This window comes from Candida oxycetoniae, mitochondrion (assembly GCF_023343755.2).
Source record: "Candida oxycetoniae strain AS2.3656 mitochondrion, complete genome".
NCBI lineage: Eukaryota > Fungi > Ascomycota > Pichiomycetes > Serinales > Debaryomycetaceae > Lodderomyces > Lodderomyces oxycetoniae.
This window is the reverse complement of record NC_022162.1, coordinates 22,743-36,179: the sequence shown is the minus strand read 5'-3', so window position 1 is coordinate 36,179 and position 13,437 is coordinate 22,743. Positions and strand designations below refer to the sequence as shown.

Genomic DNA, 13,437 nt, shown 5'->3' with positions numbered 1-13,437 from the left:
TATATCTATTAAGTTTGAATCCATTAACTAAATCTAGTTATATAATTAATTTATAATATAATATGTAAGACTTTATGTACTATTTTATCATTAAAGTTATTTTAAGTAAATATCTTTATAATATGTAAGAATATATGTATTATTATATTCAATAGGAGAATATATTTAATATATAATATAATATATCAATAAGTGAATATATTTTAAGTAGATACATTATATTTAGATATCTTTACCATCTTTTGTCCCCCTCCGAAGGATTCGGAGGGGAGCTACCTGCTGAATGCCCCCCTCCGAATCGAATGATTCGGAGGGATAGGCGGAAATAATAAAACTATATACTAATATATATAGATCAATACTTTTCCGAATCGAAGGATTCTTACGACAGTTTGTTAGTGGTTCGTATATTATTATACTAATAATAGTATTAATAATATGAATACCTATTATGGATGGATTAATGATTAACTCATTACATAAGGGTATAAACACGGGAAACCTATCCAACGAGGTAGTCTTTGAAGGTTGTGTGAAAGATACAAACTCTCAGTGTAGTATCTAGTATCCTAGACCTAACTTTAGTGGTGTTTTTAAGTGAATCCTTGTTTTAAAATTGGTTCAGCAATACCTATATTTTCTGAAATTTATAGTGAATTCAATAATTGTAATGGACGTAGTTGAATGCGTACGTTCAAGATCCATCAACAAGAATACCAAAATAGAGGAGAACATAAAAACTATCCAAGGCAATAGCCTGAAGACTAACATAACAAAACATGGACTTACAGTTGACATGAGAGACTGTCTGATCTCATTTACTTAAATATAAGGATACTGTTGTAAGTCTGTATGTATATTTCACTAGAAATATAGTTGTATATTACAACCTATTAATCATAAGGTTAACACTAAATATTAATAGAATACACAGGGGTAAAATAAGTGAAGAAGCAAATGTTCTGAGTAATGTCAGAAATATCATCAAATAGAATCCTAGGGATAGGAAAATATTACAATAGCCAAGAGTTGAACATATTGGACAAAAGCAGAATTCACAATGCCTTAATATGAATCAGCTAACCCTTAAATGTAGCTACTCAACGATTGAGGACGATACGAAACATTATGATGAATATTTGAAATCGGTAGCTAAAGGTTTACTTATTTGACCTGATAATAAAATCTTAGGAATAGTTAGAAAGGTAGTATTTAAACAACAAATGGAATTAGTTAATTAAGCTAACATATACGGTGTTAATTATAAAGAAGTCATGAATAAACAATTAACATATGTAAATTCATTGGCTTTTAGACTGTTTGCAGTAGATAAATTATCGAAATATAGAGGGTCTCGTACTTTTGGAATAGATAATATATATATAAAATGATTAGATAGTGATAAAGAACTATACCAATACTTAGTAGAATTATTGAAATCTACAGTTAAATACCCTAAAAATTATAAGGCTGATATTGTCAAAAGAGTTTGAATACCAAAAGCGAATGGGAAACTAAGACCTATTAGTATACCTACTCTTAGATATAGAGCACTACAACTATTAATAAACCTAGTGCTGGAACCTCTAATAGAAATGACAAGTGATCCACACAGTTTTGGTTTTAGACCATATCGTTCTTCTATAGAATGCTATAACTTATCTTAGAACTCATCTTAATACTATTGATGAAACAAAAATATTGAAAAATACTTCTAGTAATAATCTGATGAATAACTTATCTCGACTACTACCAGAAAACAAATGGATATTGGATACCGATATTAAAGGTTTCTTTGATAACCTTAATCATACATGATTGATTGATAACTTATTTATACATTCAAAATTATTAATATTCGTAAAAGCATGAATTTCAAGTGGTGTTTTATTAGCTAACTTTACTTTTAATGGATTGGAGAAGGTTATAATGGAAGCGTTATTTCCTTTAACAAAAAGTAAAAAATTACAGTTAAACTTAAAGATGGTTCACGTACACGTGTAAGCTCAGCACTTGCATATGTTAGATATGACGATGATTTTGTTGTTATAGCAAGATCAAAACATATAATGGTGAACTATATTAAACCAGATATAATTCGATAATTTATTAGCCGATAGAGGCTTAACTCTTAACAATGAAAAAACTAAAATGTTTAGACTCAAAGATAAGGGAAGTCAATTAGATTTCATAGGTTATACTCTGAAATATCAAGATAAATGAAGTATTAAAAGACATGTCTTTTATACTGACCATGCCGGAAGTAGAGGTATAGCATTATACCCTAATAAAGATAAGGTTAAAACATTCATTGATAAAATAAGGGAGATATTTAAGAAATCTATGAATTTATACTCATATAATCTAATTGCTAGATTAAATTCTATTTTTATAGGATGATCTAACTACTATAACATGGGTAACTCCTCTCATTATAGAGACACTGTTCGTAATGCTATATATCATATAGTATGAAAATGAGCTAAAAGAAAACATAGAAAATGAGGTAGAATTAAGATCGCTAGTTACTACTTCCTAACCCCTAAGGTCTTGGGTACAAAAAGATACAATACTCAGTATTTCAAAGTAATAAATGTAAAATGAGTTTTCCATGGAAAAACAAATTCCAAATCTAGATATATTGACAATTCAAAAACAATATATTTAGTAGACGTAGGAAATGCATCACAACTACTTACATTTAGAAAATACGTGATACTTAGAAATATTATAGGTATTCATGCATATCACAAAGATTACATGAAGATTATTGAATTCAATACAAATGTTAATTTCAAAGCCTTAGGTAAATCAGCTCCTTTCAAACAACGTCTAATAGTCAAACAAAATAACATATGTCCTCATTGCAAGGGCACACTAATGGAATCCTCTATAGGTTGAAATAAGGCTTTACACATTCATCATATCAACCTTATAGCCAAAGGTGGTGCTCGTAATAAAATTGATAATTTAGTTTTAATACATTCATGATGTCATAAAGATCAACACCGTAGGAATGGAAGCCACAAGTAAATAAAAAGGGTATAAGGAAATACCTAAATAAAAATTCACTTGTGATATTAGGGTGACCCGTATGTAGGGTGATCTACACGTACGGTTCTTTGAGGTTGAGGTGACTCAACTTTCCATCTCTAGTGGAGGGGAAGCGCGGAAATAATAAAGATAAATACTATCTGTATATAGATCAATACTAATTATAAAGCTAGATACTAATCTCTTTATATCTATACTATTGCCCCCCTCCGAATCGAAGAATTCGGAGGGGAGCTACCTGCGGAAATTATAAAATTATAAACTAATCTATGTATATCAATACTAAATATAAAGTTCTATACTAATATATTAAGTCAATAATGTAATGTAATATAATGTAATATAATGTAATATAATGTAATGTAATGTATATAAATATATTTGCCTTACTGAAATAAATAATATTACACAGTCAACTAATAATCAATACTAATTTCAATTAGGAGTGACATATTAACTATAGCCCCACCTTTTTCCAAATTTCCAAATTTACAAAGGAGGGGTGCGCATAAACGAAGGGGGAGCTATCGGCGGAATGATATATATTAGTCTTATTTATATAATTGGCTCTAACTATATAATAACTATATTAAAATATAACTATATATCGAAATATAGATCTCAATAGCAGTATACATAGTTATGTGTAAGATTAAATATAAACTATCAGTAGTAATATAAATTCAATCCCCCTCCGAAGGAGGGGGGCGATAAGTAATATCTGAATATACTATTAAGTAATAGAAAATAAGATAATATATGTATATACTATTAAGTAATAGAAGATAAGATAATATATGTATATATTGTTATGTAATAGGAGATAGATATAAATAATAATGAATAAATTAATTATTAAATTATACAGCGTATAATAAAAGGAAAGAGATCATTAAACAGAATAAACCACAAGCTTCACTTAAAGCAAATCCTAAAATAGCTTGAGGGAATAATGTGCTTCTTAATGAAGGGTTACGTGATGTACCATTAATTAAAGCTACGAATACTAAAGCAATACCTATGGCTGCTCCTCCTAATCCTAATGTAGCTATACTAGCTCCTATGTATTTTGCTGCTAATGCTAATTGCATGTCTTATTTATTATTGGTCTTCTATACTATATATTAGCCTAATAAGAATCGAACTTATATTTACCGATTATCAATCAGTCTCTTTACCGTTAAGATATAAGCTATCTCACCCCCCCCTTCGTTTCTGCGCACCCCTCCAAAGGAGGGGGGCGTAAAGAAGGGGGGGAGCGTTGAATTATGATATTACTATTATTCTACATATAAACTATTATTATATATATAAACTATTATAGAATTTATATTATTATACACATAAACTATTATAGTATTTATATTATAATATACATAAGATATGACAAATTATTATATTTCCGCCTATCCCTCCGAATCATTCGATTCGGAGGGGGCAATAGTGTAAATATACAGAGTATATAAATACGTATATAAATATATGTCCCCTCCCTTTGGGAGGGAGCTATCGATCGATGGAAATATTCCTTTGATTATTGATGGAAATATATGTAATATATATCTTTTTATGTCTTCCTCTGAATCGAAATTGAAATTGAAATTGAAATTGAAATTGAAAGGCTTCGGAGTGATATACGAAAATATGTATATATATGTATGTATGAATATATAATCTTATTATAAATCCCGAGCAAGTTCCCTTACTCGAACTGTATTTCAACTTATAGCATATCATAGACAACATATATAGTTTATCTATAAAGGTCTTATCTATGCTATTGATGAGTGATTAGTGCGAAATATATGTATAATTCACCATAGCTCTCTATGTCTATGATTACTAGCAATTCCTTTTTCATATTAACAAATTGCAGTTAATAATCCAATTATATAGAATGTTAATCTTAATAATTTATATTAATATATAGTTATTTATATAACTTATAATTAAGTAAATAATTGTAGTACACCTGTAGCCCTATTTATATGGGTCATCATGATTAGTCTTAAGCCTCTACTTCCTATCTTTTATCAAAGATACTGATTCACTTTATTATATTAGTGAAAGAGGTTAACGTTCATTAAATAACTTAATAATATACCATAAAGCATGAACTGACGACAACGATGTAACGCCTGTAATATATATATATAAAAATATAAATATTATTCAAAAATAGGTAAGGTTTAAGGGGTATCATCCAATTAAACAGTATACTCCACTGCCTTTATATATAACCGTCTAATGTCTTGCATTTTATTCGTGAAAACGTACTAGTCTGGCGGCATACTTTACACCTTCGTATTTCTATATAGTATGCATAGTTCACGGCTATAACTACATGGGTATCGAATCCATATCGCTACTATAGCTTTCACCTCTCAATGTCAATATATTATTAATATATATTATGCAGTAGTACTGTTGTTATCGTATTTTATCTCTATAACAGTAGTACTTTATATCTATAATATATTCTAGCTCTTATATAAGCAATCTACAGGTTCTTTAGGCCAAGGTAGATTAATGCTCGCTCTTGATGTCTCACCGCAACTGCTGGCACATACATTGGTTAGAACTTACCTTTATAATCTATCATTATTAAATTATAAGGTGAAATATACCTAATATTAATGTTAAATTTACACTCTAAACTTATAAATAAGAAAATAGTGTAGCTATATATATATATATATATTTATAGTATAAAACTATATTTATATACAAATTATATAATTTAAGATTAGTTATAATAACTTATTATATTTCTTATAGATAACATGATCAACCTTACGGTCATTGTCAATGATTCCTCACTGCTGCTACTAATAGTAGTATGCTAATTAGCATATGTGATCGTTATGACTTCCATCATCAATTATAGTTCTTAGGCTAGTATATTAGGTTACACTATTACCTTAATCTAATTTAGATATCTCTATCTATTTTTACTCACCTGTACACAGAATATTATTCTATTTGCATGTGTTATGTCTCTATATAGCATTTTATCTGAATCAACATCATATTCATTATGATTGAATGGGTATTAATGTTGAATTACTCAGAATTGAACTGAGATCAATCCATTATGAGTGGAGCGCTCTACCATTGAGCTATAATTCAGTTATTAATATATTCTTATATTCCTATTTGCAATAGATAGAGTCGAACTATCATTATAAAAACATGAGTCTTAGGTGTTTCCTATTACACTATATTGCTTAATTATATTAATATTTCTGCGCACCCCTCCTTTGGAGGGGGGCGAATACTTACAAATACAGTATATTATTTAATTATATATATATACTTTCAAAGTACAGATATATATTATGTATATAGAATATATATAATAATTTAGGTATTGATCATATCATATTTATTATACCATTTGGATATATACCGTATCATATAGTTGGTATTATTAATGATATTAATAAGAATTGTTCTCTATATGTACAATCACTAGTTAAAGATACATAAGGTGTTTTAATACCTCCAGTTAATCTATTAGTTAATTTTAACATATATGAAGCTGATAATAATACTGATATTAAACATATACTACCTAATAAAGGTACTCTATTAATTGCACCTGATAATGATAATAATTCACCTATAAAGTTAACACTTAAAGGAGTTCCTACATTACAAAAACTTAATAATATTAAATATATAGATAATATTGGCATATAATTTAATAAACCTTGATAATAATATACAAGACGATTATGATATCTATCATATAGTATACCTCCTACAATAATAAATAAAGCAGGTGAAACAAAACCATGAGCTATACAAAGTATTAAACTTCCATTAATTCCTATAACTGTATTAGACATTATACCTAATATACATACAGCCATATGTGAAATAGAACTATAGGCAATTATAACTTTTAAATCAGTTTGTCTTAATGTAATTATACTAGTATATATTATAGTTATTAAACATATCATATAGACTATTGGAGTATATAATACTACAGCATCTGATAAAGTAGGTAATAATAAACGTATTATAGCATATACAGCTAATTTAAGTATAACACCAGCCAATAGCATTGAACCAGCTAAAGGACTTTCTGAATGAACTACTGGTAATCATGTATGTACTGGTACTAATGGTGTTTTTACCATAATACCTATAGAAATAGCAATAAATAATATAGATTGTAAATCAATAGATAATAAAACTAAACTAACAGCTTGATAATCAGTATTACCTAATAAAACTTCATATAAAGCTATAGCTACTAACATAAATAATGAAGATAATAAAGTATATATTAAAATATAATCAGCAGCTTTTTCTCTATTACTAGCACCATATAAACCAATTAATATAAATAAAGGAGCTAAAGAAGCTTCAAAATAAATATAGAAAGATAACATATCTTGACACATAAAATTAATTAATAATATAATACCTAAATTAAGTATTAATTCATAGTATAATTTAACATTAATACTATTTCAATTTGATATAATAGATAATGGTAATAAATATGCAGTTAATAATATAAATATGTCAGCTATACCATCAGATGTATAATAAATATCTAATTCAGCTCAATCATAAATCGTAGGTAATACAATTAATATACTCGATATTAATATAATCCCTTTACTATTATTAAATAATCTACTAAATATTGAAGTAGTAGCTGAAATAATAAAATAAATTAAAGTCATAAAATATAAATATAAAATATAATAAAATATATAATATATGATCAATGGGATTTGAACCCATAAAAAATTAGTCCTAAGCTAATCGCGTATACCATTTCGCCATGATCATTAAATAACTAATGCCTTTATAAAATACTGCTGCCCCCCTCCTTTGGAGGGGGAGCGAGGGATAATAACTAACTTTATAACATCTAATATAAATATATTAAACATTCATTAACTAACTAATTAACTAATTAATTATAATATTAATATCTAATATAACTTTAATACATCTAATATAACTTAACACTTAAATATAACTTCCGCCCTCCCCTCCGAAGGAGGGGAGGAATAATATAACTTAACACTTTTAATATTAATATAATTTAATATAATAGATTTAAATATAATTTCCAAAAAGCAATAATATAGTTAATATTAATTAAATATTCATTAACTTCCGGAATGTCCCCCTCCTTCTGGTTAGTAACTGAAAGGCTTCTATTCGGAGGGGAGCTACCTGTTGAAATATATAAGTTTAATACTAGTATTACGGATGCAACGTGATTCGAACACGTGGGTAATTACCTTGATAGCTCAAATATCACACCTTAAACCTCTCAGTCATACATCCTTATAATTAATAACAGTTAAGTCTCCTATAAATATAATCTACAATAATATATATGGATATTGATTTATAAATGCTGAATGCCCCCCCCCGAAGGGGGGGGAGCACTGAAATATATCATAATATATATATATAATCTTATTGAATTTAATATTCGCCCCCCTCCTTTTTCCAAAAATAAATAAACTAATAAGTATTTACTATTCATTGACTAATATATTTATTAGAATTAGTGTATATTACGTATATTACATAATAACAAGTCTGACTGCCCCCCCTTCGTAAAGAAGGGGGGGGGGAGCACTGAAATATTAATGCATAAATAATACAAATTATACTATCTAATAGTTCTACTACTACTACTTGAAATACAAATTATACAATATATGTCCCCCCTTTGGGCTACCTGCTGAATGCCCCCCTCCGAATCGAAGGATTCGGAGCGCGGAAATATTAATACTAATTATCTAATAGTTATACTACTACTTAAATGTATTTTATTATACTATCTAATATATTATACTACTATTACTACTAATACTTGATATTAATTATATCCTGCGGAAATCTATCTATTTATATCCCCTTCTTTACGCCCCCCTCCTTTGGAGGGGTGCGCAGAAACGAAATATATCTTTTGATATAATATATAAAATATATACTATGATTAGTACCAGTGGTAAATAATAATAATATAAAATCTATACTATGATTAGTACCAATGATAAATGACAAATATGTTAACTGAAGATTAAAGTGAATATGTAATAATCTATAATTTTTATACATATTGAAATATAAATATAATATATATTCTTGCCTTTGGAGTGCGGAAATATAATAGTTTATAAACTTTATAATACCTTCAATAACTAGAGAGTTAATTTAAATATATAATTTTTAATTCCAGAAATAAGTGAATAATAGACTAATATCAAATGTTTACCTAATAAACTGTATCAATAATATTAATATCTTGTCCACTTTTCTATATATTGTGTTATTTGAATAATACATTTATGTAATTCTTTTATACCTACTTATTGCTTTCATTTAATAATTTCAGTGCTCCCCCCCCTTCGGGGGGGGGGCATTTTCAATTAAAAGGAAAATAAGTAATTTAATTAATTAAAATAATAATAATAATAATAATGTATCTTAAGTATAGATTTATTCTTACGGAAAATATATAAGATCTACAAATATATAATTAATCTAGTTATATCGAACAATTCATTATACGGAAAACTGAAAGATTATAAAATATCTGTATATAATTTATATAGATTTATTCTTTCTGCGCACCCCTCCTTTTTCCAAAGGAGGGGTGCGAATACCAAATATTAATAATATAATATATATATATAAATGTACATATATACATACTTTAATAAAATAATAATAATATTATCTAATATTATAAAAGAATTGAAATTATCACCATTGATAGTAATTAACTATTTACGAACATTCAAATATACTAACTATAATATATATGTCCCCCTCCTTCTGAAATAATAATCAAGTAATATATCATCAGATAGATAAGATCAAGTAATAATATTATGTCTTTCCTCAATAACTGCATATGTGAAATTAATTAAAAGAGATAATAATATGTATTTAATTTTATAAATACAGTCTACTTTATAATGTCTTTATAAAGGTTTGAAATAACAATAATTATACTACTTTATATATATTTTATATTACGAGCGGAGGAAAGTAATAAACTATTAATTTACGTTAATTAATTATATTCAATATCTTATATTAATCTTAATTTTAGTCTATTTTTGTATAATAAAATATAATTTAATCTATATACAGTATAAGGATATATTAATTTAGTAATAAACATTATTATCATAGTCTTCTGTATATTTAATAGTCCTTTATTAATATGCTAAATTAGTTCTGCGGCAAGAATATAATTTAGATAAGTTCTATAAACGTGAAAACTAATTATTAATAATATTATCTACTAGACTAACCTATCAAAACTATTATAATAATCTAAATACCATAATATGTATTTGTGATATCTATACTATTATAATTAATACCATAATATGTATTTGTGATATCTAAATATTAGTTAAATATAATTATATATTGAATAGTAAGTATTCGCCCCCCTCCAAAGGAGGGGTGCGCAGAAATAATAATATATATCAATATAGTTTATATATCAAATGGTTTATTTGAAAACTAAATATATTTATGAAATACTAGTTAAATAGTTATATAATTTTATATAATAAAATAAGGATAATAACTTTACTATACTATACTATACTTTACTTTCTAATATTCCACTCTTCCCCGCTGCTTAAGCAGCGGGGTGGTTACTTAATATTTCAGCAGATAGCTCCGACTCCGACTCCAAATGAGCATAAAAATATAAAGAATGTCTAACTATAGAAAGATCTTATATAATAAAAAACTATAAATCTTAATAGTTAGTATATATAAACAGAGATAAATATAATAATAAATAAATATTGATAATTATAGATAAATCTATATATAAATCTATATATAAACATTAATAAGCATAAATAAGTATAAATAAGCATTGATAAACATTTCAGTATGCCCCCCTTTGGGGGGAGCTATCGATCGGTGGAAATATAGTAAACATATATTAGTATTGTTATACCTATTTCTGAACTTTGGAGGAGTGCGAATATCAAATATATAAAATACACAATAAATAATATTAACTTTCGTAAAAGATATAAAGTTATAAATAAGTGTTAATAATTAAAATATAATTAATATGTATAACAAATACATAGTATTACTTAAAATAAATAATATTCCCCTCTTCTTTTGAATGCCTTCGGAATGCCCCCCTCCTTCTGGAACTGGAACTGGTTAGGAACTGAAGGATTCGGAGCTACCTGCGGAAATAAGTTTAAATAAAAAGTATAGATAATCTATATTACGCACCCCTCCGAAGGAGGGGTGCACGGTAAGATATACAATAATATTGAGTATATATCAAATATTTGTTAAATATATCTTATATCTACAGTGAATTATATTAATCAACATATACTAATACATTGAATATAAGTATAAAACTAATTAAATAACCGTAAAAGTAAATATAAATGTAAGTATAAGTATAAATGTAAAAGTTAGTATAAACAGCTATTTATTAATAATATATAATTAAACTTTCACTATTATAACTGAAATTTATATATTGAATAAGTATACTAATAATTATTTTACCATATATATAACATTTTGTTTATCTCTATATATACTACTTTATATCGAATAAGTATTAAGTAATAAGTATTAAGTATTATTACTATATAGACTATATCTTGAATAAGGAAAAGTATTATATTTTATAGCCCCCTCCGAAGGAGGGGGAGCGCGGAATAAACTACACATTGAATAAATAGAAGTAATATATCTATATGTTCTTATATGTACATTATAATATTATAATGCCTTCTTTATAATAATACCCCTTCTTTACGCTCCTTTGGTGCGCAGAAACGAATCGAAAGAAGGGAGCTATCGATTGGTTGAAATCATTGAGTTATATATCAAAAGGTTTATTATGCTGAAATTAATAGATGAATTAATGTTTATAATCAGACTACAATTTATGTGTTTTATAAAGTATATTATAATATAGACTAATATAGTAGTATATAGCTAGTTATATATATATATCTGTATAAATAAGTATTGAATGCCCCCCCTTCGGGGGGGAGCTACCTACTGAATGCCCCCCTCCGAATCGAAGGATTCGGAGCGCGGAAATAATATAATTAGTTATAGTTTAATTAAAGTCATTGGATAGAATATAATTAAGATTATCTATTTCTGCGCACCCCTCCTTTGTAAAAAGGAGGGGGGCGAATATTAATTTCAATAAGCAATATATTAATAGAATTACTAATAAATACTATAAAGTATAACGTATGTATTATTATTATACTTTAAAAGTTAAATTAAGATATCTATATATAGATTAGTGGTTAAATATTAAATTAGTTAAATATATATAAAGATTAAAATAACAGATTTAAATTAAATAACTAAATGCCCACTTATCTAGAAGCACTGAATGCCCCCCCTTCGGGGGGGATGCTGAAATAATATACTTCTTATATAATTTATACGCACCCTTCCAAAGATTAAATAAAAGATTATATATCAAATATATGATTATATAGTCGATATAATATGATTAACAACATATTACAATATAGATATAAATGTAAAAATATGAATAGACAATATATAATATATAGTGTTATAACTATATTAATAGGGCTGAAATTAATTATAGTTTATTATTATTATTAGATAATGCCCCACCCCTTCATTCTGAAGGGGTGGAGTACTGAAATAGAATGTACGATTAACTAGTTATATTCTATTTACTTTTTAGTTGTTATTATTAATTATGTTTAATAAGTATATTCGAAGGATAGTTTTTATTATAATAACTTTTAAGTTTTATTTATTCATAATGTCTAATAAATCTATATTCACCCTTCTTCGAAGGGAAGTTATTAGGTAATATACGCACCCCCTCCAAAGGAGGGGGTGAACGTAATTATATATCTATTTTTATAATTTATTATTATGACCCCACACTCTAAATATTCATAAATAATTTATAGTTAAAATAACATTACATTATATTATTATACCTAAAAGCTATATTATATACTGAATATTAAACTATGTAATAATACATATAGTAAGAAGCTATTAGATATATGTTATATAGTAGTATACAGAAATATAATTAATAAGATTAATAGACTATCTTTTTATTATTACGCACTCCTGCTTCGGAGCTACCTACTGAAATATTATTATTGACTGTATTAATAGAATATAATAGAATAGAATACGGAAATAATATATAATTGATATAATTGATATAAGGGCCTCAATTGCATCATAATTATCAATAAGATGAAATAACTTTATGCGCTCCCTTCCAAAGGAAGGGAGTGTAATTAAAAAGATAAGATTATAATTATATAAGTGTGTATAATAGAATATATTATACCTTTTATATTA

The 13,437-nt window shown here is 26.5% G+C and overlaps 5 protein-coding genes and 6 non-coding genes across 11 annotated transcripts; 2 read left to right on the top strand and 9 right to left on the bottom strand. All coding sequences in view use genetic code 4, as the record gives it.

The window, feature by feature from the left end:
* The first annotated feature begins 1,274 nt into the window (after positions 1-1,274).
* Positions 1,275-1,667, top strand: orf130 (hypothetical protein). The gene has a single exon. It carries the CDS (start codon positions 1,275-1,277, stop codon positions 1,665-1,667), a length of 393 nt encoding a protein of 130 aa, YP_008475029.1.
* Positions 1,659-2,192, bottom strand: orf177 (hypothetical protein). The gene has a single exon. The coding sequence runs from the start codon at positions 2,190-2,192 to the stop codon at positions 1,659-1,661; it is 534 nt and encodes a 177-aa protein (YP_008475028.1).
* orf293 (hypothetical protein) lies at positions 2,152-3,033 on the top strand. Its single transcript has one exon. It carries the CDS (start codon positions 2,152-2,154, stop codon positions 3,031-3,033), a length of 882 nt encoding a protein of 293 aa, YP_008475027.1.
* An 881-nt stretch (positions 3,034-3,914) lies between these two features.
* On the bottom strand, positions 3,915-4,145 carry atp9 (ATP synthase F0 subunit 9). The gene has a single exon. The coding sequence runs from the start codon at positions 4,143-4,145 to the stop codon at positions 3,915-3,917; it is 231 nt and encodes a 76-aa protein (YP_008475026.1).
* Positions 4,146-4,178: 33 nt separating this feature from the next.
* trnI(gau) lies at positions 4,179-4,249 on the bottom strand. The gene has a single exon. It is a non-coding gene; the product is annotated as a tRNA-Ile (tRNA).
* rns lies at positions 4,250-6,112 on the bottom strand. The gene has a single exon. It is a non-coding gene; the product is annotated as a small subunit ribosomal RNA (ribosomal RNA).
* On the bottom strand, positions 6,113-6,183 carry trnM(cau). Its single transcript has one exon. It is a non-coding gene; the product is annotated as a tRNA-Met (tRNA).
* Positions 6,184-6,210: 27 nt separating this feature from the next.
* On the bottom strand, positions 6,211-6,282 carry trnM(cau). Its single transcript has one exon. It is a non-coding gene; the product is annotated as a tRNA-Met (tRNA).
* A 74-nt stretch (positions 6,283-6,356) lies between these two features.
* nad4 (NADH dehydrogenase subunit 4) lies at positions 6,357-7,757 on the bottom strand. The gene has a single exon. It carries the CDS (start codon positions 7,755-7,757, stop codon positions 6,357-6,359), a length of 1,401 nt encoding a protein of 466 aa, YP_008475025.1.
* A 36-nt stretch (positions 7,758-7,793) lies between these two features.
* Positions 7,794-7,866, bottom strand: trnL(uag). The gene has a single exon. It is a non-coding gene; the product is annotated as a tRNA-Leu (tRNA).
* A 426-nt stretch (positions 7,867-8,292) lies between these two features.
* Positions 8,293-8,373, bottom strand: trnS(uga). Its single transcript has one exon. It is a non-coding gene; the product is annotated as a tRNA-Ser (tRNA).
* Between the last annotated feature and the right edge of the window lie 5,064 nt (positions 8,374-13,437).